Here is a 24,613-nt window from a genome sequence, read left to right as displayed (position 1 = left end):
ACGTGTGTGTGTTTGGCGCAGGATGGAGGTTGTGACGTGTGGCTGTGTCTAACCTTGCTGCTGGCGGCGTGTAACTCTTTGCGCATAGTAAATGCTCTCTGGTCTCCGTGCTACAGGAGTATGGACCCCCAGAGCTCACACTTTGCATCCTATAGTGCTGATGCTGATGGTCCCTGCCCCTACACGGCAGGGGGGGGGGTGAGCGCCTCCCACAGGGCGGGGCTGTCACGTTAATCACGATGCCCCCGTCTGCCAGACCTTCAGAGCATGGAGCACTCTGCTTGGTGTATAGCGTTGTCCTGGATATGCCGACCCCTCCCCCCACCCACAGCCTATGGGGGGCACAGTTTAGATCTGAGACCGATCGGTTGTGTGAGAGCTCCCGCTTAGCGTGCGTGAGGCACCTACATATATAGGGGGCGGGAGGGAGAGTGACATGGACTGCTAGCATGGGGTTATCGGTGTGGTGACTCTCCGTTCCTGTGGGCTTTTCTAGTGGTCTCTTCCTGCCACTCTCTCTGGCTGTCTCTCTGGCTGTCTCTCACTGTCTCTGTCTCTCTCCTGTCTCTGCAATATCAGGACTTCCCTGGCTTAAGTGACGATTATTATGGATCAAAGAGTCTGAGTAAGTCTCTCGCTGCCCGGTCTGAGTGGCACTGAGTTTATATTTTTGGTGTCTGTGCTTGGTGGCTCAATCTGTTCTCCCTTGTGGGGAAGAGGGTGCTTTGCAGTCTCTATTCCAGCCCCCACCCTTCAGCACACAAGGCATACACACTCCCCCCCCCCCCACACACACAAACTCCCACTCCCCCCCTTACAAACTCCCCCCACCCCCACAAACTCCCCCCAACCCCCAGTTCCCCCCCCTCAAGCTCCCACTCCCCCCCCCACAAACTTCCACTCCCCCCCACAAACTCCCACTCCCCCCCACAAACTCCCACTCCCACTCACCCCCCCACAAACTCCCACTCCCCCCCCACAAACTCCCACTCCCCCCCCACAAACTCCCACTCACCCCCCCACAAACTCCCACTCATCCCCCCACAAACTCCCACTCACCCCCCCACAAACTCCCACTCACCCCCCCACCCCCACAAACTCCCCCCAACCCCCACTTCCCCCCCACAAACTCCCACTCCCCCCACAAACTCCCACTCCCCCCCACAAACTCCCACTCCCCCCCACAAACTCCCACTCCCCCCCACAAACTCCCACTCCCCCCCACAAACTCCCACTCCCCCCCCACAAACTTCCACTCACCCCCCCACAAACTCCCACTCCCCCCCCACAAACTCCCTCCCCCCCACAAATTTCCTCCCCCCCTTACAAACTCCTTCCCCCCTCTTACAAACTCCCACTCCCCTCCCCTTACAAACTACCCCCCCCTTACAAACTCCCCCCCCCCCCATGCTCCCACCCACCATACCCCTCCAATGTCTGAATAGTAATTTATTTCTCCGACGATCTCTCCAGAACAATAACCGGTAAAGAACCCCCCTAAATTACCAGCGTCCAATCAGACGGTGCTAAGCAGGCGGTGACCGCGGCAGGCGGAAGCTGCCGGCGCTTTGCAGGGTTTTCCAGTGGTTTCATAACAAGAATTTGGAGCTAATTCTATGTGGTGTTTTAGAGCCTCAGATGCCCCTCTGCCCCCAATAATAATTCCCTCGCTAGCCACTGTGTCCAAGCTCATTGTATGGGCACAATGTCCCTGCTGCAGCACAATGTCCCTGCTGCAGCACAATGTCCCTGCTGCTGCAGCACATTATCCCGCTCTGCTGCTGCAGCACATTATCCCGCTCTGCTGCTGCAGCACATTATCCCGCTCTGCTGCTGCAGCACATTATCCCGCTCTGCTGCTGCAGCACATTATCCCGCTCTGCTGCTGCAGCACATTATCCCGCTCTGCTGCATTCGCGGTGGCGGACCCGGCCACCATGGATCTGCCACCATGTGACTGTCCTTGATCTGGTTACGTGACCTTGTAGCTGTCGGACCTGCGCCCGACTTGCGATGTTGCGTTACTTATTGGGTACTGTTACCCTGATATACTGTGTCACACACGGAGGTATATAGCACCCTGATATACTGTGTCACACACGGAGGTATATAGCACCCTGATATACTGTGTCACACACGGAGGTATATAGCACCCTGATATACTGTGTCACACACGGAGGTATATAGCACCCTGATATACTGTGTCACACACGGAGGTATATAGCACCCTGATATACTGTGTCACACACGGAGGTATATAGCACCCTGATATACTGTGTCACACACGGAGGTATATAGCACCCTGATATACTGTGTCACACACGGAGGTATATAGCACCCTGATATACTGTGTCACACACGGAGGTATATAGCACCCTGATATACTGTGTCACACACGGAGGTATATAGCACCCTGATATACTGTGTCACACACGGAGGTATATAGCACCCTGATATACTGTGTCACACACGGAGGTATATAGCACCCTGATATACTGTGTCACACACGGAGGTATATAGCACCCTGATATACTGTGTCACACACGGAGGTATATAGCACCCTGATATACTGTGTCACACACGGAGGTATATAGCACCCTGATATACTGTGTCACACACGGAGGTATATAGCACCCTGATATACTGTGTCACACACGGAGGTATATAGCACCCTGATATACTGTGTCACACACGGAGGTATATAGCACCCTGATATACTGTGTCACACACGGAGGTATATAGCACCCTGATATACTGTGTCACACACGGAGGTATATAGCACCCTGATATACTGTGTCACACACGGAGGTATATAGCACCCTGATATACTGTGTCACACACGGAGGTATATAGCACCCTGATATACTGTGTCACACACGGAGGTATATAGCACCCTGATATACTGTGTCACACACGGAGGTATATAGCACCCTGATATACTGTGTCACACACGGAGGTATATAGCACCCTGATATACTGTGTCACACACGGAGGTATATAGCACCCTGATATACTGTGTCACACACGGAGGTATATAGCACCCTGATATACTGTGTCACACACGGAGGTATATAGCACCCTGATATACTGTGTCACACACGGAGGTATATAGCACCCTGATATACTGTGTCACACACGGAGGTATATAGCACCCTGATATACTGTGTCACACACGGAGGTATATAGCACCCTGATATACTGTGTCACACACGGAGGTATATAGCACCCTGATATACTGTGTCACACACGGAGGTATATAGCACCCTGATATACTGTGTCACACACGGAGGTATATAGCACCCTGATATACTGTGTCACACACGGAGGTATATAGCACCCTGATATACTGTGTCACACACGGAGGTATATAGCACCCTGATATACTGTGTCACACACGGAGGTATATAGCACCCTGATATACTGTGTCACACACGGAGGTATATAGCACCCTGATATACTGTGTCACACACGGAGGTATATAGCACCCTGATATACTGTGTCACACACGGAGGTATATAGCACCCTGATATACTGTGTCACACACGGAGGTATATAGCACCCTGATATACTGTGTCACACACGGAGGTATATAGCACCCTGATATACTGTGTCACACACGGAGGTATATAGCACCCTGATATACTGTGTCACACACGGAGGTATATAGCACCCTGATATACTGTGTCACACACGGAGGTATATAGCACCCTGATATACTGTGTCACACACGGAGGTATATAGCACCCTGATATACTGTGTCACACACGGAGGTATATAGCACCCTGATATACTGTGTCACACACGGAGGTATATAGCACCCTGATATACTGTGTCACACACGGAGGTATATAGCACCCTGATATACTGTGTCACACACGGAGGTATATAGCACCCTGATATACTGTGTCACACACGGAGGTATATAGCACCCTGATATACTGTGTCACACACGGAGGTATATAGCACCCTGATATACTGTGTCACACACGGAGGTATATAGCACCCTGATATACTGTGTCACACACGGAGGTATATAGCACCCTGATATACTGTGTCACACACGGAGGTATATAGCACCCTGATATACTGTGTCACACACGGAGGTATATAGCACCCTGATATACTGTGTCACACACGGAGGTATATAGCACCCTGATATACTGTGTCACACACGGAGGTATATAGCACCCTGATATACTGTGTCACACACGGAGGTATATAGCACCCTGATATACTGTGTCACACACGGAGGTATATAGCACCCTGATATACTGTGTCACACACGGAGGTATATAGCACCCTGATATACTGTGTCACACACGGAGGTATATAGCACCCTGATATACTGTGTCACACACGGAGGTATATAGCACCCTGATATACTGTGTCACACACGGAGGTATATAGCACCCTGATATACTGTGTCACACACGGAGGTATATAGCACCCTGATATACTGTGTCACACACGGAGGTATATAGCACCCTGATATACTGTGTCACACACGGAGGTATATAGCACCCTGATATACTGTGTCACACACGGAGGTATATAGCACCCTGATATACTGTGTCACACACGGAGGTATATAGCACCCTGATATACTGTGTCACACACGGAGGTATATAGCACCCTGATATACTGTGTCACACACGGAGGTATATAGCACCCTGATATACTGTGTCACACACGGAGGTATATAGCACCCTGATATACTGTGTCACACACGGAGGTATATAGCACCCTGATATACTGTGTCACACACGGAGGTATATAGCACCCTGATATACTGTGTCACACACGGAGGTATATAGCACCCTGATATACTGTGTCACACACGGAGGTATATAGCACCCTGATATACTGTGTCACACACGGAGGTATATAGCACCCTGATATACTGTGTCACACACGGAGGTATATAGCACCCTGATATACTGTGTCACACACGGAGGTATATAGCACCCTGATATACTGTGTCACACACGGAGGTATATAGCACCCTGATATACTGTGTCACACACGGAGGTATATAGCACCCTGATATACTGTGTCACACACGGAGGTATATAGCACCCTGATATACTGTGTCACACACGGAGGTATATAGCACCCTGATATACTGTGTCACACACGGAGGTATATAGCACCCTGATATACTGTGTCACACACGGAGGTATATAGCACCCTGATATACTGTGTCACACACGGAGGTATATAGCACCCTGATATACTGTGTCACACACGGAGGTATATAGCACCCTGATATACTGTGTCACACACGGAGGTATATAGCACCCTGATATACTGTGTCACACACGGAGGTATATAGCACCCTGATATACTGTGTCACACACGGAGGTATATAGCACCCTGATATACTGTGTCACACACGGAGGTATATAGCACCCTGATATACTGTGTCACACACGGAGGTATATAGCACCCTGATATACTGTGTCACACACGGAGGTATATAGCACCCTGATATACTGTGTCACACACGGAGGTATATAGCACCCTGATATACTGTGTCACACACGGAGGTATATAGCACCCTGATATACTGTGTCACACACGGAGGTATATAGCACCCTGATATACTGTGTCACACACGGAGGTATATAGCACCCTGATATACTGTGTCACACACGGAGGTATATAGCACCCTGATATACTGTGTCACACACGGAGGTATATAGCACCCTGATATACTGTGTCACACACGGAGGTATATAGCACCCTGATATACTGTGTCACACACGGAGGTATATAGCACCCTGATATACTGTGTCACACACGGAGGTATATAGCACCCTGATATACTGTGTCACACACGGAGGTATATAGCACCCTGATATACTGTGTCACACACGGAGGTATATAGCACCCTGATATACTGTGTCACACACGGAGGTATATAGCACCCTGATATACTGTGTCACACACGGAGGTATATAGCACCCTGATATACTGTGTCACACACGGAGGTATATAGCACCCTGATATACTGTGTCACACACGGAGGTATATAGCACCCTGATATACTGTGTCACACACGGAGGTATATAGCACCCTGATATACTGTGTCACACACGGAGGTATATAGCACCCTGAGTTATCCAGCGTTTCCTGGCTGGGGGGGCCCGTGTGATATATTCTCTCTCATACGCCCTTCATGATTTTATTCTTTGCGAGACTTAACGTTCTTGCCTCACTCAGTGATGCACTGAGGTGCCCCCCCCAGCCCTGCACTGAGGTGCCCCCCCGCCCTGCACTGAGGTGCCCCCCCCCGCCCTGCACTGAGGTGCCCCCCCGCCCTGCACTGAGGTGCCCCCCCCGCCCTGCACTGAGGTGCCCCCCCCCCGCCCTGCACTGAGGTGCCCCCCCCCGCCCTGCACTGAGGTGCCCCCCCCCAGCCCTGCACTGAGGTGCCCCCCCCAGCCCTGCACTGAGGTGCCCCCCCCCGCCCTGCACTGAGGTGCCCCCCCCAGCCCTGCACTGAGGTGCCCCCCCGCCCTGCACTGAGGTGCCCCCCCCGCCCTGCACTGAGGTGCCCCCCCGCCCTGCACTGAGGTGCCCCCCCGCCCTGCACTGAGGTGCCCCCCCCGCCCTGCACTGAGGTGCCCCCCCCCGCCCTGCACTGAGGTGCCCCCCCCCGCCCTGCACTGAGGTGCCCCCCCCCAGCCCTGCACTGAGGTGCCCCCCCCAGCCCTGCACTGAGGTGCCCCCCCCCGCCCTGCACTGAGGTGCCCCCCCCAGCCCTGCACTGAGGTGCCCCCCCCGCCCTGCACTGAGGTGCCCCCCCGCCCTGCACTGAGGTGCCCCCCCGCCCTGCACTGAGGTGCCCCCCCCCGCCCTGCACTGAGGTGCCCCCCCCCGCCCTGCACTGAGGTGCCCCCCCGCCCTGCACTGAGGTGCCCCCCCGCCCTGCACTGAGGTGCCCCCCCGCCCTGCACTGAGGTGCCCCCCCCCGCCCTGCACTGAGGTGCCCCCCCCCGCCCTGCACTGAGGTGCCCCCCCGCCCTGCACTGAGGTGCCCCCCCGCCCTGCACTGAGGTGCCCCCCCCCGCCCTGCACTGAGGTGCCCCCCCCCCGCCCTGCACTGAGGTGCCCCCCCCGCCCTGCACTGAGGTGCCCCCCCCGCCCTGCACTGAGGTGCCCCCCCCAGCCCTGCACTGAGGTGCCCCCCCGCCCTGCACTGAGGTGCCCCCCCGCCCTGCACTGAGGTGCCCCCCCGCCCTGCACTGAGGTGCCCCCCCCCCGCCCTGCACTGAGGTGCCCCCCCGCCCTGCACTGAGGTGCCCCCCCGCCCTGCACTGAGGTGCCCCCCGCGCCCTGCACTGAGGTGCCCCCCCCCGCCCTGCACTGAGGTGCCCCCCAGCCCTGCACTGAGGTGCCCCCCAGCCCTGCACTGAGGTGCCCCCCCCAGCCCTGCACTGAGGTGCCCCCCCGCCCTGCACTGAGGTGCCCCCCCAGCCCTGCACTGAGGTGCCCCCCCCGCCCTGCACTGAGGTGCCCCCCCCGCCCTGCACTGAGGTGCCCCCCCCCCGCCCTGCACTGAGGTGCCCCCCCGCCCTGCACTGAGGTGCCCCCCCGCCCTGCACTGAGGTGCCCCCCCCGCCCTGCACTGAGGTGCCCCCCCCGCCCTGCACTGAGGTGCCCCCCCCGCCCTGCACTGAGGTGCCCCCCCAGCCCTGCACTGAGGTGCCCCCCCAGCCCTGCACTGAGGTGCCCCCCCCAGCCCTGCACTGAGGTGCCCCCCCCGCCCTGCACTGAGGTGCCCCCCCGCCCTGCACTGAGGTGCCCCCCCGCCCTGCACTGAGGTGCCCCCCCGCCCTGCACTGAGGTGCCCCCCCCGCCCTGCACTGAGGTGCCCCCCCGCCCTGCACTGAGGTGCCCCCCAGCCCTGCACTGAGGTGCCCCCCCCGCCCTGCACTGAGGTGCCCCCCAGCCCTGCACTGAGGTGCCCCCCAGCCCTGCACTGAGGTGCCCCCCCGCCCTGCACTGAGGTGCCCCCCCGCCCTGCACTGAGGTGCCCCCCCGCCCTGCACTGAGGTGCCCCCCCGCCCTGCACTGAGGTGCCCCCCCGCCCTGCACTGAGGTGCCCCCCCGCCCTGCACTGAGGTGCCCCCCAGCCCTGCACTGAGGTGCCCCCCAGCCCTGCACTGAGGTGCCCCCCAGCCCTGCACTGAGGTGCCCCCCAGCCCTGCACTGAGGTGCCCCCCAGCCCTGCACTGAGGTGCCCCCCCCCCCGCCCTGCACTGAGGTGCCCCCCCAGCCCTGCACTGAGGTGCCCCCCCAGCCCTGCACTGAGGTGCCCCCCCACCCTGCACTGAGGTGCCCCCCCGCCCTGCACTGAGGTGCCCCCCCGCCCTGCACTGAGGTGCCCCCCCGCCCTGCACTGAGGTGCCCCCCCGCCCTGCACTGAGGTGCCCCCCCCCGCCCTGCACTGAGGTGCCCCCCCGCCCTGCACTGAGGTGCCCCCCCCGCCCTGCACTGAGGTGCCCCCCGCGCCCTGCACTGAGGTGCCCCCCCCCCGCCCTGCACTGAGGTGCCCCCCAGCCCTGCACTGAGGTGCCCCCCAGCCCTGCACTGAGGTGCCCCCCCCAGCCCTGCACTGAGGTGCCCCCCCGCCCTGCACTGAGGTGCCCCCCCGCCCTGCACTGAGGTGCCCCCCTGCCCTGCACTGAGGTGCCCCCCCCCGCCCTGCACTGAGGTGCCCCCCCCCCCGCCCTGCACTGAGGTGCCCCCCCCCGCCCTGCACTGAGGTGCCCCCCCAGCCCTGCACTGAGGTGCCCCCCCAGCCCTGCACTGAGGTGCCCCCCCACCCTGCACTGAGGTGCCCCCACCGCCCTGCAATGAGGTGCCCCCCCCCGCCCTGCACTGAGGTGCCCCCCCCGCCCTGCACTGAGGTGCCCCCCCTCCCCCCGCCCTGCACTGAGGTGCCCCCCCTCCCCCCGCCCTGCACTGAGGTGCCCCCCACCCTGCACTGAGGTGCCCCCCCCCACACCCTCAGTGCACTGAGGTCGTGTCCCCCCCGCACCCTCAGTCCACTGAGGTCCCGTCCCCCCCCGCACCCTCAGTCCACTGAGGTCCCGTCCCCCCCCGCACCCTCTGTGCACTGAGGTCCCCCCCCCGCACCCTCAGTGCACTGAAGTCCCCCCCCGCACCCTCAGTGCACTGAGGTCCCCCCCCCGCACCCTCAGTGCACTGAGGTCCCACCCCCCCCCCCGCACCCTCAGTGCACTGAGGTCCCCCCCCCGCACCCTCAGTGCACTGAGGTCCCGTCCCCCCGCACCCTCAGTGCACTGAGGTCCCGTCCCCCCTGCACCCTGCGCAGAGGTTCCCCCCTCCCCCCCCCCCCGCGCCCTGCGCTGTTTCTGGGTTGGGCAGTGGCTGTACTCGTGCAGTGGCTGTGTTCGTGCAGTGGCTGTGTTCGTGCAGTGGCTGTGTTCGTGCAGTGGCTGTGTTCGTGCAGTGGCTGTACTCGTGCAGTGGCTGTACTCGTGCAGTGGCTGTACTCGTGCAGTGGCTGTGTTCGTGCAGTGGCTGTACTCGTGCAGTGGCTGTACTCGTGCAGTGGCTGTGTTCGTGCAGTGGCTGTGTTCGTGCAGTGGCTGTACTCGTGCAGTGGCTGTGTTCGTGCAGTGGCTGTACTCGTGCAGTGGCTGTACTCGTGCAGTGGCTGTGTTCGTGCAGTGGCTGTACTCGTGCAGTGGCTGTGTTCGTGCAGTGGCTGTGTTCGTGCAGTGGCTGTACTCGTGCAGTGGCTGTGTTCGTGCAGTGGCTGTGTTCGTGCAGTGGCTGTGTTCGTGCAGTGGCTGTGTTCGTGCAGTGGCTGTGTTCGTGCAGTGGCTGTGTTCGTGCAGTGGCTGTGTTCGTGCAGTGGCTGTGTTCGTGCAGTGGCTGTACTCGTGCAGTGGCTGTGTTCGTGCAGTGGCTGTACTCGTGCAGTGGCTGTGTTCGTGCAGTGGCTGTGTTCGTGCAGTGGCTGTGTTCGTGCAGTGGCTGTGTTCGTGCAGTGGCTGTACTCGTGCAGTGGCTGTGTTCGTGCAGTGGCTGTGTTCGTGCAGTGGCTGTGTTCGTGCAGTGGCTGTGTTCGTGCAGTGGCTGTACTCGTGCAGTGGCTGTGTTCGTGCAGTGGCTGTGTTCGTGCAGTGGCTGTGTTCGTGCAGTGGCTGTGTTCGTGCAGTGGCTGTGTTCGTGCAGTGGCTGTACTCGTGCAGTGGCTGTACTCGTGCAGTGGCTGTGTTCGTGCAGTGGCTGTGTTCGTGCAGTGGCTGTGTTCGTGCAGTGGCTGTGTTCGTGCAGTGGCTGTGTTCGTGCAGTGGCTGTGTTCGTGCAGTGGCTGTGTTCGTGCAGTGGCTGTGTTCGTGCAGTGGCTGTGTTCGTGCAGTGGCTGTGTTCGTGCAGTGGCTGTGTTCGTGCAGTGGCTGTGTTCGTGCAGTGGCTGTACTCGTGCAGTGGCTGTACTCGTGCAGTGGCTGTACTCGTGCAGTGGCTGTACTCGTGCAGTGGCTGTACTCGTGCAGTGGCTGTACTCGTGCAGTGGCTGTGTTCGTGCAGTGGCTGTACTCGTGCAGTGGCTGTACTCGTGCAGTGGCTGTACTCGTGCAGTGGCTGTGTTCGTGCAGTGGCTGTGTTCGTGCAGTGGCTGTGTTCGTGCAGTGGCTGTGTTCGTGCAGTGGCTGTGTTCGTGCAGTGGCTGTGTTCGTGCAGTGGCTGTGTTCGTGCAGTGGCTGTGTTCGTGCAGTGGCTGTACTCGTGCAGTGGCTGTACTCGTGCAGTGGCTGTACTCGTGCAGTGGCTGTACTCGTGCAGTGGCTGTGTTCGTGCAGTGGCTGTGTTCGTGCAGTGGCTGTGTTCGTGCAGTGGCTGTACTCGTGCAGTGGCTGTACTCGTGCAGTGGCTGTACTCGTGCAGTGGCTGTACTCGTGCAGTGGCTGTACTCGTGCAGTGGCTGTACTCGTGCAGTGGCTGTACTCGTGCAGTGCGGCCTGTACAGTATGTTGCAGCTGGCGTGTGGGACGGGGAAGGATTGTGCTCCGAGACTCCCAAGTTCAGAGCTTGGTGTCGGCTCGGGCAGCAGCAGGCAGGGTGCTGAGAGCTCACCATACAGGGAGTAAGGTGTGTGGGGGGGGGGGGGGGGTAATTGAGTCTCCTGTGAGCCTGCACAGATTTGGGGTAGCAGGAGCCAGCCAGGGAGTTGTGATGCAGCCCCCCCTGCCCCCCAATCTCCTGGTTGTCACTCCGTCCCCCCGCTCTGTGTGCAATGTTCCCCTACCATCTGTGTGTGTCTGTGTCTGACCGTCTGTCTTGTTGCTTTGCAGAGGCCGTGACATCAAACACCAGCGACAGTGAAAGCAGCTCCAGTAAGTGTCGCTCCCCTTCCATTCCCACATAGCCCTCTCCTCATGTCAGAGCCCCCAACTCACCCTCCTTTATCTCCTGGAGCCCTCACCATTCAGTTCTTGCTTCCACAGAGGGACAGGAAGACACTATTTTATCCTATGAGCCAGTGACTCGGCAGGAAAGTGAGTGATATCATTTACGTTTTGCTAATGTCACGTGTGGGACGTATGACGCCTGGTCAGTGCGGTCAATGGGGAGGTTGGAGGAGCAGGGGGTGAGGGGTTGTGTATGACGCACAGTCGGTACGGGCAGGGGGTGAGGGGTTGTGTATAACGCACAGTCGGTACGGGCAGGGGGTGAGGGGTTTTGTATAACGCACATTGGTACGGGCAGGGGGTGAGGGGTTGTGTATAACGCACAGAGGGTACGGGCAGGGGGTGAGGGGTTGTGTATAACGCACAGTCGGTACGGGCAGGGGGTGAGGGGTTGTGTATAACGCACAGTCGGTACGGGCAGGGGGTGAGGGGTTGTGTATAACGCACAGAGGGTACGGGCAGGGGGTGAGGGGTTGTGTATAACGCACAGTCTGTACGGGCAGGGGGTGAGGGGTTGTGTATAACGCACAGTCGGTACGGGCAGTGGGTGAGGGGTTGTGTATGACGCACAGTCGGTACGGGCAGTGGGTGAGGGGTTGTGTATAACGCACAGTCGGTACGGGCAGGGGGTGAGGGGTTGTGTATAACGCACAGTGGGTACGGACAGGGGGTGAGGGGTTGTGTATAACCCACAGTCGGTATGGGCAAGGGGTGAGGGGTTGTGTATAACGCACAGAGGGTACGGGCAGGGGGTGAGGGGTTGTGTATAACGCACAGTCGGTACGGGCAGGGGGTGAGGGGTTGTGTATAACGCACAGTCGGTACGGGCAGGGGGTGAGGGGTTGTGTATGACGCACAGAGGGTACGGGCAGGGGGTGAGGGGTTGTGTATGACGCACAGTCGGTACGGGCAGGGGGTGAGGGGTTGTGTATGACGCACAGTCGGTACGGGCAGGGGGTGAGGGGTTGTGTATGACGCACAGAGGGTACGGGCAGGGGGTGAGGGGTTGTGTATAACGCACAGTCGGTACGGGCAGGGGGTGAGGGGTTGTGTATAACGCACAGTCGGTACGGACAGGGGGTGAGGGGTTGTGTATGACGCACAGTCGGTACGGGCAGGGGGTGAGGGGTTGTGTATAACGCACAGAGGGTACGGGCAGGGGGTGAGGGGTTGTGTATGACGCCCAGTCGGTACAGGCAGGGGGTGAGGGGTTGTGTATAACGCACAGAGGGTACGGGCAGTGGGTGAGGGGTTGTGTATAACGCACAGTCGGTACGGGCAGGAGGTGAGGGGTTGTGTATGATGCCCAGTGGGTACGGGCAGGGGGTGAGGGGTTGTGTATAACGCACAGAGGGTACGGGCAGTGGGTGAGGGGTTGTGTATAACACACAGTCGGTACGGGCAGGGGGTGAGGGGTTGTGTATAACGCACAGTCGGTACGGGCAGGGGGTGAGGGGTTGTGTATAACGCACAGTCGGTACGGGCAGTGGGTGAGGGGTTGTGTATAACGCACAGTCGGTACGGGCAGTGGGTGAGGGGTTGTGTATAACGCACAGTCGGTACGGGCAGTGCGTGAGGGGTTGTGTATAACGCACAGTCGGTACGGGCAGGGGGTGAGGGGTTGTGTATAACGCACAGTCGGTACGGGCAGGGGGTGAGGGGTTGTGTATGATGCCCAGTGGGTACGGGCAGGGGGTGAGGGGTTGTGTATGACACACAGTCGGTACGGGCAGGGGGTGAGGGGTTGTGTATAACGCACAGTCGGTACGGGCAGGGGGTGAGGGGTTGTGTATGACGCACAGTCGGTACGGACAGGGGGTGAGGGGTTGTGTATAACGCACAGAGGGTACGGGCAGGGGGTGAGGGGTTGTGTATAACGCACAGAGGGTACGGGCAGGGGGTGAGGGGTTGTGTATAACGCACAGTCGGTACGGGCAGGGGGTGAGGGGTTGTGTATAACGCACAGTCGGTACGGACAGGGGGTGAGGGGTTGTGTATAACGCACAGTCGGTACGGGCAGGGGGTGAGGGGTTGTGTATAACACACAGTCGGTACGGGCAGTGGGTGAGGGGTTGTGTATAACGCACAGTCGGTACGGGCAGGGGGTGAGGGGTTGTGTATGACGCACAGTCGGTACGGGCAGGGGGTGAGGGGTTGTGTATAACGCAGAGTCGGTACGGGCAGGGGGTGAGGGGTTGTGTATAACGCACAGTCGGTACGGACAGGGGGTGAGGGGTTGTGTATAACGCACAGTCGGTTACGGACAGGGGGTGAGGGGTTGTGTATAACGCACAGAGGGTACGGGCAGGGGGTGAGGGGTTGTGTATGACGCACAGTCGGTACGGGCAGGGGGTGAGGGGTTGTGTATGACGCACAGTCGGTACGGGCAGGGGGTGAGGGGTTGTGTATGACGCACAGTCGGTACGGGCAGGGGGTGAGGGGTTGTGTATAACGCACAGAGGGTACGGGCAGGGGGTGAGGGGTTGTGTATAACGCACAGTGGGTACGGGCAGGGGGTGAGGGGTTGTGTATAACGCACAGTCGGTACGGGCAGGGGGTTAGGGGTTGTGTATAACGCACAGTGGGTACGGGCAGGGGGTGAGGGGTTGTGTATAACGCACAGTGGGTACGGGCAGGGGGTGAGGGGTTGTGTATGACGCCCAGTCGGTACGGGCAGGGGGTGAGGGGTTGTGTATAACGCACAGTCGGTACGGGCAGGGGGTGAGGGGTTGTGTATAACGCACAGTTGGTACGGGCAGGGGGTGAGGGGTTGTGTATGACGCACAGAGGGTACGGGCAGGGGGTGAGGGGTTGTGTATAACGCACAGTTGGTACGGGCAGTGGGTGAGGGGTTGTGTATAACGCACAGTCGGTACGGGCAGTGGGTGAGGGGTTGTGTATAACGCACAGTCGGTACGGGCAGTGGGTGAGGGGTTGTGTATAACGCACTGTCGGTACGGGCAGGGGGTGAGGGGTTGTGTATAACGCACAGTCGGTACGGGCAGGGGGTGAGGGGTTGTGTATGATGCCCAGTGGGTACGGGCAGGGGGTGAGGGGTTGTGTATGACACACAGTCGGTACGGGCAGGGGGTGAGGGGTTGTGTATAACGCACAGTCGGTACGGGCAGGGGGTGAGGGGTTGTGTATGACGCACAGTCGGTACGGACAGGGGGTGAGGGGTTGTGTATAACGCACAGAGGGTACGGGCAGGGGGTGAGGGGTTGTGTATAACGCACAGTCGGTACGGGCAGGGGGTGAGGGGTTGTGTATAACGCACAGTCGGTACGGACAGGGGGTGAGGGGTTGTGTATAACGCACAGTCGGTACGGGCAGGGGGTGAGGGGTTGTGTATAACACACAGTCGGTACGGGCAGTGGGTGAGGGGTTGTGTATAACGCACAGTCGGTACGGGCAGGGGGTGAGGGGTTGTGTATGACGCACAGTCGGTACGGGCAGGGGGTGAGGGGTTGTGTATAACGCACAGAGGGTACGGGCAGGGGGTGAGGGGTTGTGTATGACGCACAGTCGGTACGGGCAGGGGGTGAGGGGTTGTGTATGACGCACAGTCGGTACGGGCAGGGGGTGAGGGGTTGTGTATGACGCACAGTCGGTACGGGCAGGGGGTGAGGGGTTGTGTATAACGCAGAGTCGGTACGGGCAGGGGGTGAGGGGTTGTGTATAACGCACAGTCGGTACGGACAGGGGGTGAGGGGTTGTGTATAACGCACAGTCGGTTACGGACAGGGGGTGAGGGGTTGTGTATAACGCACAGAGGGTACGGGCAGGGGGTGAGGGGTTGTGTATGACGCACAGTCGGTACGGGCAGGGGGTGAGGGGTTGTGTATGACGCACAGTCGGTACGGGCAGGGGGTGAGGGGTTGTGTATAACGCACAGAGGGTACGGGCAGGGGGTGAGGGGTTGTGTATAACGCACAGTGGGTACGGGCAGGGGGTGAGGGGTTGTGTATAACGCACAGTCGGTACGGGCAGGGGGTGAGGGGTTGTGTATAACGCACAGTGGGTACGGGCAGGGGGTGAGGGGTTGTGTATAACGCACAGTGGGTACGGGCAGGGGGTGAGGGGTTGTGTATGACGCCCAGTCGGTACGGGCAGGGGGTGAGGGGTTGTGTATAACGCACAGTCGGTACGGGCAGGGGGTGAGGGGTTGTGTATAACGCACAGTGGGTACGGGCAGGGGGTGAGGGGTTGTGTATGACGCACAGAGGGTACGGGCAGGGGGTGAGGGGTTGTGTATAACGCACAGTTGGTACGGGCAGTGGGTGAGGGGTTGTGTATAACGCACAGTCGGTACGGGCAGTGGGTGAGGGGTTGTGTATAACGCACAGTCGGTACGGGCAGTGGGTGAGGGGTTGTGTATAACGCACTGTCGGTACGGGCAGGGGGTGAGGGGTTGTGTATAACGCACAGTCGGTACGGGCAGGGGGTGAGGGGTTGTGTATAACGCACAGTCGGTACGGGCAGGGGGTGAGGGGTTGTGTATAACGCACAGTGGGTACGGGCAGGGGGTGAGGGGTTGTGTATAACGCACAGTCGGTACGGGCAGGGGGTGAGGGGTTGTGTATAACGCACAGTCGGTACGGGCAGGGGGTGAGGGGTTGTGTATGACGCACAGTCGGTACGGGCAGGGGGTGAGGGGTTGTGTATAACGCACAGTCGGTACGGGCAGGGGGTGAGGGGTTGTGTATAACGCACAGTCGGTACGGGCAGGGGGTGAGGGGTTGTGTATAACGCACAGTCGGTACGGGCAGGGGGTGAGGGGTTGTGTATGACGCACAGTCGGTACGGACAGTGGGTGAGGGGTTGTGTATAACGCAGAGTCGGTACGGGCAGGGGGTGAGGGGTTGTGTATAACGCACAGTCGGTACGGGCAGGGGGTGAGGGGTTGTGTATAACGCACAGTCGGTACGGGCAGGGGGTGAGGGGTTGTGTATGACGCACAGTCGGTACGGGCAGGGGGTGAGGGGTTGTGTATGACGCACAGTCGGTACGGGCAGGGGGTGAGGGGTTGTGTATAACGCAGAGTCGGTACGGGCAGGGGGTGAGGGGTTGTGTATAACGCACAGTCGGTACGGGCAGGGGGTGAGGGGTTGTGTATAACGCACAGTCGGTACGGGCAGGGGGTGAGGGGTTGTGTATGACGCACAGTCGGTACGGGCAGGGGGTGAGGGGTTGTGTATGACGCACAGTCGGTACGGGCAGGGGGTGAGGGGTTGTGTATAACGCAGAGTCGGTACGGGCAGGGGGTGAGGGGTTGTGTATAACGCACAGTCGTTACAAGCGGTGGGGATTGTATGATGCCTGGTTGGTCTTTCCCCTAGTTCACTACGCGCGCCCGGTCATTATTTTGGGTCCCCTGAAGGACAGAGTTAACGATGACCTCATTTCGGAATTTCCGCACAAGTTTGGTTCCTGTGTCCCACGTAAGTACCCCCCCTCCCTGTGTGGTCACTCTGACACCCTGCGCAGCACCCGCCGCCGCCGCCCTCCCTCCTCACCCCTGGATGGAAGTGACCAGTCTCCCCCTGCAGACACCACGCGGTCACGGCGAGAGGTTGAGGTGGACGGGCAGGACTATCACTTTGTGGGCTCTCGGGAGCAGATGGAGAGGGACATTCAGGATAACAAGTTCATCGAGGCCGGACAGTTCAACGACAACCTGTATGGGACCAGCGTCCAGTCCGTGCGTGCAGTGGCGGAGAGGGTGAGTGTGAAAAGGAGTGGCGGGGAGGAGTGTGTGTGTGTCTGTGTGTGTGTCTGTGTGTGTGTCTGTGTGTGTGTCTGTGTGTGTGTCTGTGTGTGTGTCTGTGTGTGTGTCTGTGTGTGTCTGCCGGTCTCTCGGGGGAACAGGATGTGTTTGTGTATGCGTCTGTATCTTGCTAAAGTCTGTGTGTTCATACGTCGGTAAGCGATCTCTCGGACACGGCGGCTGCTTCTCCTCCAGCTTGTTCCAACAAATTTTCTGATTTTAACTGTCTTTTAGTCGCTGTCTTGGTCTTTTGATATCACTTAAAATCCAGCTGAGTACTATCTTTGTCCAACGATATGTTCAGTCCACTGGCATTTTAATGTCTGTCTTCGGTTAATACCCAGCATGCATTTCTTTATAGTTCAATGAGTTGTAAAGTTCTGAATTGTCTTTGCCTTTGAGGCCAAATTTCCCATCCATACGTGAGCACGGGCAGGATACACGGGTCCCATCCATACGTGAGCACGGGCAGGATGCACGGGTCCCATCCATACGTGAGCACGGGCAGGATACACGGGTCCCATCCATACGTGAGCACGGGCAGGATACACGGGTCCCATCCATATGTGAGCACGGGCAGGATACACGGGTCCCATCTATACGTGAGCACGGGCAGGATACACGGGTCCCATCTATACGTGAGCACGGGCAGGATACACGGGTCCCATCCATACGTGAGCACGGGCAGGATACACGGGTCCCATCCATATGTGAGCACGGGCAGGATACACGGGTCCCATCCATATGTGAGCACGGGCAGGATACACGGGTCCCATCCATACGTGAGCACGGGCAGGATACACGGGTCCCATCCATACGTGAGCACGGGCAGGATACACGGGTCCCATCCATATGTGAGCACGGGCAGGATACACGGGTCCCATCTATACGTGAGCACGGGCAGGATACACGGGTCCCATCTATACGTGAGCACGGGCAGGATACACGGGTCCCATCCATACGTGAGCACGGGCAGGATACACGGGTCCCATCCATATGTGAGCACGGGCAGGATACACGGGTGCCATCCATATGTGAGCACGGGCAGGATACACGGGTCACATCCATACGTGAGCTCAGGCAGGATACACGGGTCCCATCCATACGTGAGCGCGGGCAGGATACACGGGTCCCATCCATACGTGAGCACGGGCAGGATACACGGGTCCCATCCATACGTGAGCACGGCAGGATGCACGTGTCCCATCCATACGTGAGCACGGGCAGGATATACGGGTCCCATCCATATGTGAGCACGGGCAGGATACACGGGTCCCATCCATACGTGAGCACGGGCAGGATACACGGGTCCCATCCATACGTGAGCACGGGCAGGATACACGGGTCCCATCCATACGTGAGCACGGGCAGGATACACGGGTCCCATCCATATGTGAGCACGGGCAGGATACACGGGTCCCATCTATACGTGAGCACGGGCAGGATACACGGGTCCCATCTATACGTGAGCACGGGCAGGATACACGGGTCCCATCCATACGTGAGCACGGGCAGGATACACGGGTCCCATCCATATGTGAGCACGGGCAGGATACACGGGTCCCATCCATATGTGAGCACGGGCAGGATACACGGGTCACATCCATACGTGAGCTCAGGCAGGATACACGGGTCCCATCCATACGTGAGCGCGGGCAGGATACACGGGTCCCATCCATACGTGAGCACGGGCAGGATACACGGGTCCCATCCATACGTGAGCACGGCAGGATGCACGTGTCCCATCCATACGTGAGCACGGGCAGGATATACGGGTCCCATCCATATGTGAGCACGGGCAGGATACACGGGTCCCATCCATACGTGAGCACGGGCAGGATACACGGGTCCCATCCATACGTGAGCACGGGCAGGATACACGTGTCCCATCCATACGTGAGCACGGGCAGGATACACGGGTCCCATCCATACGTGAGCGCGGGCAGGATACACGGGTCCCATCCATACATGAGCACGGGCAGGATACACGTGTCCCATCCATATGTGAGCACGGGCAGGATACACGGGTCCCATCCATATGTGAGCACGGGCAGGATACACGGGTCCCATCCATATGTGAGCACGGGCAGGATACACGGGTCCCATCCATATGTGAGCACGGGCAGGATACACGTGTCCCATCCATATGTGAGCACGGGCAGGATACACGGGTCCCATCCATATGTGAGCACGGGCAGGATACACGGGTCCCATCCATATGTGAGCACGGGCAGGATACACGGGTCCCATCTATATGTGAGCACGGGCAGGATACACGGGTCCCATCCATACGTGAGCACGGGCAGGATACACGAGTCCCATCCATACGTGAGCACGGGCAGGATACACGGGTCACATCTATACGTAAGCACAGGCAGGATACACGGGTCCCATCTATATGTGAGCACGGGCAGGATACACGGGTCCCATCCATACGTGAGCGCGGGCAGGATACACGAGTCCCATCTATATGTGAGCACGGGCAGGATACACGGGTCCCATCCATACGTGAGCACGGGCAGGATATACGGGTCCCATCCATATGTGAGCACGGGCAGGATACACGGGTCCCATCCATACGTGAGCACGGGCAGGATACACGGGTCCCATCCATACGTGAGCACGGGCAGGATACACGTGTCCCATCCATACGTGAGCACGGGCAGGATACACGGGTCCCATCCATACGTGAGCACGGGCAGGATACACGGGTCACATCCATACGTGAGCACGGGCAGGATGCACGGGTCCCATCCATACGTGAGCACGGGCAGGATACACGGGTCCCATCCATACGTGAGCGCGGGCAGGATACACGGGTCCCATCCATATGTGAGCGCGGGCAGGATACGCGGGTCACATCCATACGTGAGCACGGGCAGGATACACGGGTCCCATCCATATGTGAGCGCGGGCAGGCCACACTGATGGAAAACTTTCTTGAGGCTCCGTGGAAAGTTACCTTAAATATTGTCTTGTTCTCTTCCAAAAGCCTCCATCCCATCTTCTTTCGCGTACTGATTTAATTCAGAAGGTTCCCGCCCGTTGTTACTTGCCCGCCAGATAGTTTTCAACAACTTATAGTTCTATTCTATTTATTGAATCTCTGCAGGCATCTGCATTTTCTCTGATTTTTACTGCTGGAGGTCTTCTGGACTTGTGGCAAAAATAACAGTCTTGAACAGTTTTTGTGTTTCTGTGAAACGCGTTGGTCACATGTCTCCCTGCCGCCCTCCCTTTCTGATCCTGGTGACACGGTGTCTCCCTGCCGCACACCCTTGCTGATCCTGGTGACACGGTGTCTCCCTTCCGCTCTCCCTTGCTGATCCTGGTGACACGGTGTCTCCCTGCCGCACTCCCTTGCTGATCCTGGTGACGTGGTGTCTCCCTGCCGCACTCCCTTGCTGATCCTGGTGACACGGTGTCTCCCTGCCGCACACCCTTGCTGATCCTGGTGACACGGTGTCTCCCTGCCGCTCTCCCTTGCTGATCCTGGTGACATGGTGTCCCCCTGCCGCACACCCTTGCTGATCCTGGTGACACGGTGTCTCCCTGCCGCACTCCCTTGCTGATCCTGGTGACACGGTGTCTCCCTGCCGCACATCCTTGCTGATCCTGGTGACGTGGTGTCTCCCTGCCGCTCTCCCTCGCTGATCCTGGTGACGCGGTGTCTCCCTGCCGCACTGCCTTGCTGATCCTGGTGACACGGTGTCCCCCTGCCACACTGCCTTGCTGATCCTGGTGACACGGTGTCTCCCTGCCGCACTGCCTTACTGATCCTGGTGACACGGTGTCTCCCTGCCGCACTTCCTTACTGATCCTGGTGACACGGTATCCCCCTGCCACACTCCCTTGCTGATCCTGGTGACGCGGTGTCTCCTGCCGCACTTCCTTGCTGATCCTGGTGACACGGTGTCTCCCTGCCGCACTCCCTTGCTGATCCTGGTGAGATGGTGTCTCCCTGCCGCACACCCTTGCTGATCCTGGTGACACGGTGTCTCCTGCCGCTCTCCCTTGCTGATCCTGGTGACGCGGTGTCTCCCTGCCGCACTCCCTTGCTGATCCTGGTGACACGGTGTCTCCCTGCCGCTCTCCCTTGCTGATCCTGGTGACACTGTGTCTCCCTGCCGCACTCCCTTGCTGATCCTGGTGACGCGGTGTCTCCTGCCGCACTCCCTTGCTGATCTGGGAGAAGGAGCAGCTCAGTGAGTAACGACACTGACTGGCACTGAGTTTGAAGTTGGTTCAATTCCCGGTGTCGGCTCCTTGTGACCTTCGGCAGTCACTTTATCTCCCTGTGCCTCAGGCACCAAAAACATAGATTGTAAGCTCCACGGGGCAGGGACCTGTGCCTGCAAAAATGTCTCTGTAACGCGCTATGTAAAGCTAGCAGCGCTATACAAGAACATGCTATTATTATTATTATTATTATTATTGTTAGCTTTATCTTGCTTGTATATTCATTTAATCTCATGGTTGATGTGGCATTCTCGTAAACGTTCCTTATTAAGACATTAATATTATGCGTTTAAAACCGCTGAGGTGAAGACAGAATCAAATCTACAAATCCTAAACCCAGTCATAGATCGTATTCATTACTTTGGGGAATCACTTCTTGTACGAACTGGATGTGGTCCATAGGGTCGTATCCACTGCGAAATCCCCCATGTTCTCTATGCTGGGCAAATCCGGTGACTTTTCCCAGAGTGCACCTACCTTTCTGCTTTACAGAGGTGAGCGGGTCTCTCCCCTTTCCGTCAGGGATTGGAAGTAGACTGTCTAGTTCTTGAGGTCTTTGCCGCCATTCTAATGCATGAGGCTAACAGTATCGTATTATTCTACTGCTCCGGAATTTCCCTATGTATAACAGGGGTAGGGTATAATGATTACACAGTACATGTATAACAGGGGGTAGGTATAATGATTACACAGTACATGAATAACAGGGGGTAGGGTATAATGATTACACAGTACATGAATAACGGGGTAGGGTATAATGGTTACACAGTACATGAATAACGGGGGGTAGGTATAATGATTACACAGTACATGTATAACAGGGGGTAGGTATAATGATTACACAGTACATGTATAACAGGGGTAGGGTATAATGATTACACAGTACATGTATAACAGGGGTAGGGTATAATGATTACACAGTACATGTATAACAGGGGGTAGGTATAATGATTACACAGTACATGTATAACAGGGGGTAGGTATAATGATTACACAGTACATGAATAACAGTGGGTAGGGTATAATGATTACACAGTACATGTATAACAGGGGGTAGGTATAATGATTACACAGTACATGTATAACAGGGGGTAGGTATAATGATTACACAGTACATGAATAACAGGGGGTAGGGTATAATGATTACACAGTACATGAATAACAGGGGGTAGGGTATAATGATTACACAGTACATGAATAACAGGGGGTAGGGTATAATGATTACACAGTACATGAATAACAGGGGGTAGGTATAATGATTACACAGTACATGTATAACAGGGGGTAGGTATAATGATTACACAGTACATGTATAACAGGGGGTAGGTATAATGATTACACAGTACATGTATAACAGGGGGTAGGGTATAATGATTACACAGTACATGTATAACAGGGGGTAGGGTATAATGATTACACAGTACATGTATAACAGGGGGTAGGTATAATGATTACACAGTACATGTATAACAGGGGGTAGGTATAATGATTACACGGTACATGAATAACGGGGTAGGTATAATGATTACACGGTACATGTATAACAGGGGGTAGGGTATAATGATTACACGGTACATGTATAACGGGGTAGGTATAATGATTACACGGTACATGTATAACAGGGGGTAGGGTATAATGATTACACGGTACATGTATAACAGGGGGTAGGGTATAATGATTACACGGTACATGTATAACAGGGGGTAGGGTATAATGATTACACGGTACATGTATAACAGGGGGTAGGGTATAATGATTACACGGTACATGAATAACGGGGGGTAGGGTATAATGATTACACGGTACATGTATAACGGGGTAGGGTATAATGATTACACGGTACATGTATAACAGGGGGTAGGGTATAATGATTACACGGTACATGTATAACAGGGGGTAGGGTATAATGATTACACGGTACATGTATAACAGGGGGTAGGGTATAATGATTACACAGTACATGAATAACAGGGGGTAGGGTATAATGATTACACAGTACATGTATAACAGGGGGTAGGTATAATGATTACAGAGTACATGTATAACAGGGGGTAGGGTATAATGATTACACAGTACATGAATAACAGGGGGTAGGTATAATGATTACACAGTACATGTATAACGGGGTAGGTATAATGATTGCACAGTACATGTATAACAGGGGGTAGGTATAATGATTGCACAGTACATGTACAACAGGGGGTAGGTATAATGATTGCACAGTACATGTATAACGGGGTAGGTATAATGATTACAGAGTACATGTATAACAGGGGGTAGGTATAATGATTACACAGTACATGTACAACAGGGGGTAGGTATAATGATTACAGAGTACATGTATAACAGGGGGTAGGTATAATGATTGCACAGTACATGTACAACAGGGGGTAGGTATAATGATTACAGAGTACATGTATAACAGGGGGTAGGTATAATGATTACACAGTACATGTATAACAGGGGGTAGGTATAATGATTACACAGTACATGTACAACAGGGGGTAGGTATAATGATTACAGAGTACATGTATAACAGGGGGTAGGTATAATGATTACACAGTACATGTATAACAGGGGGTAGGTATAATGATTACACAGTACATGTATAACAGGGGGTAGGTATAATGATTGCACGGTACATGTATAACAGGGGGTAGGGTATAATGATTACACAGTACATGAATAACAGGTGGCAGGGTATAATGATTACACAGTACATGTATAACAGGGGGTAGGGTATAATGATTACACAGTACATGTATAACGGGGTAGGTATAATGATTGCACAGTACATGTATAACAGGGGGTAGGTATAATGATTGCACAGTACATGTAAAACGGGGTAGGTATAATGATTGCACAGTACATGTATAACAGGGGGTAGGTATAATGATTGCACAGTACATGTATAACAGGGGGTAGGGTATAATGATTACAGAGTACATGTATAACAGGGGGTAGGTATAATGATTACACAGTACATGTATAACAGGGGGTAGGTATAATGATTACACGGTACATGTATAACAGGGGGTAGGTATAATGATTACACGGTACATGTATAACAGGGGGTAGGTATAATGATTACACAGTACATGTATAACAGGGGGTAGGTATAATGATTGCACGGTACATGTATAACGGGGTAGGGTAT

The 24,613-nt window shown here is 56.6% G+C and overlaps 1 protein-coding gene across 5 annotated transcripts in view; it reads left to right on the top strand.

The window, feature by feature from the left end:
* LOC142467647 (disks large homolog 3) overlaps positions 1 to 24,613 on the top strand; it is an 85,458-nt gene that overhangs the window by 40,018 nt on the left and 20,827 nt on the right. For 3 of the 5 annotated variants that reach the window (XR_012788449.1, XM_075573588.1, XM_075573589.1), the window contains exons 6-9: positions 11,334 to 11,375; positions 11,487 to 11,537; positions 16,790 to 16,891; positions 17,000 to 17,172. Coding sequence is in view for 4 of the 5 variants with exons in the window: in XM_075573588.1 (XP_075429703.1) it covers positions 11,334 to 11,375; positions 11,487 to 11,537; positions 16,790 to 16,891; positions 17,000 to 17,172 (368 nt within the window). In the remaining variant the exon portion in view is untranslated. Of the gene's footprint in view, positions 1 to 579; positions 626 to 11,333; positions 11,376 to 11,486; positions 11,538 to 16,789; positions 16,892 to 16,999; positions 17,173 to 24,613 lie in introns of all 5 variants that reach the window. The other 2 variants (XM_075573590.1, XM_075573591.1) reach the window with 1 other exon arrangement.

The sequence above is a fragment of the Ascaphus truei genome, chromosome 16 (assembly GCF_040206685.1).
Source record: "Ascaphus truei isolate aAscTru1 chromosome 16, aAscTru1.hap1, whole genome shotgun sequence".
Classification (NCBI taxonomy): domain Eukaryota; kingdom Metazoa; phylum Chordata; class Amphibia; order Anura; family Ascaphidae; genus Ascaphus; species Ascaphus truei.
Note: the sequence above shows the minus strand (reverse complement) of the source record. Positions and strands in the feature narration are given on the sequence as shown.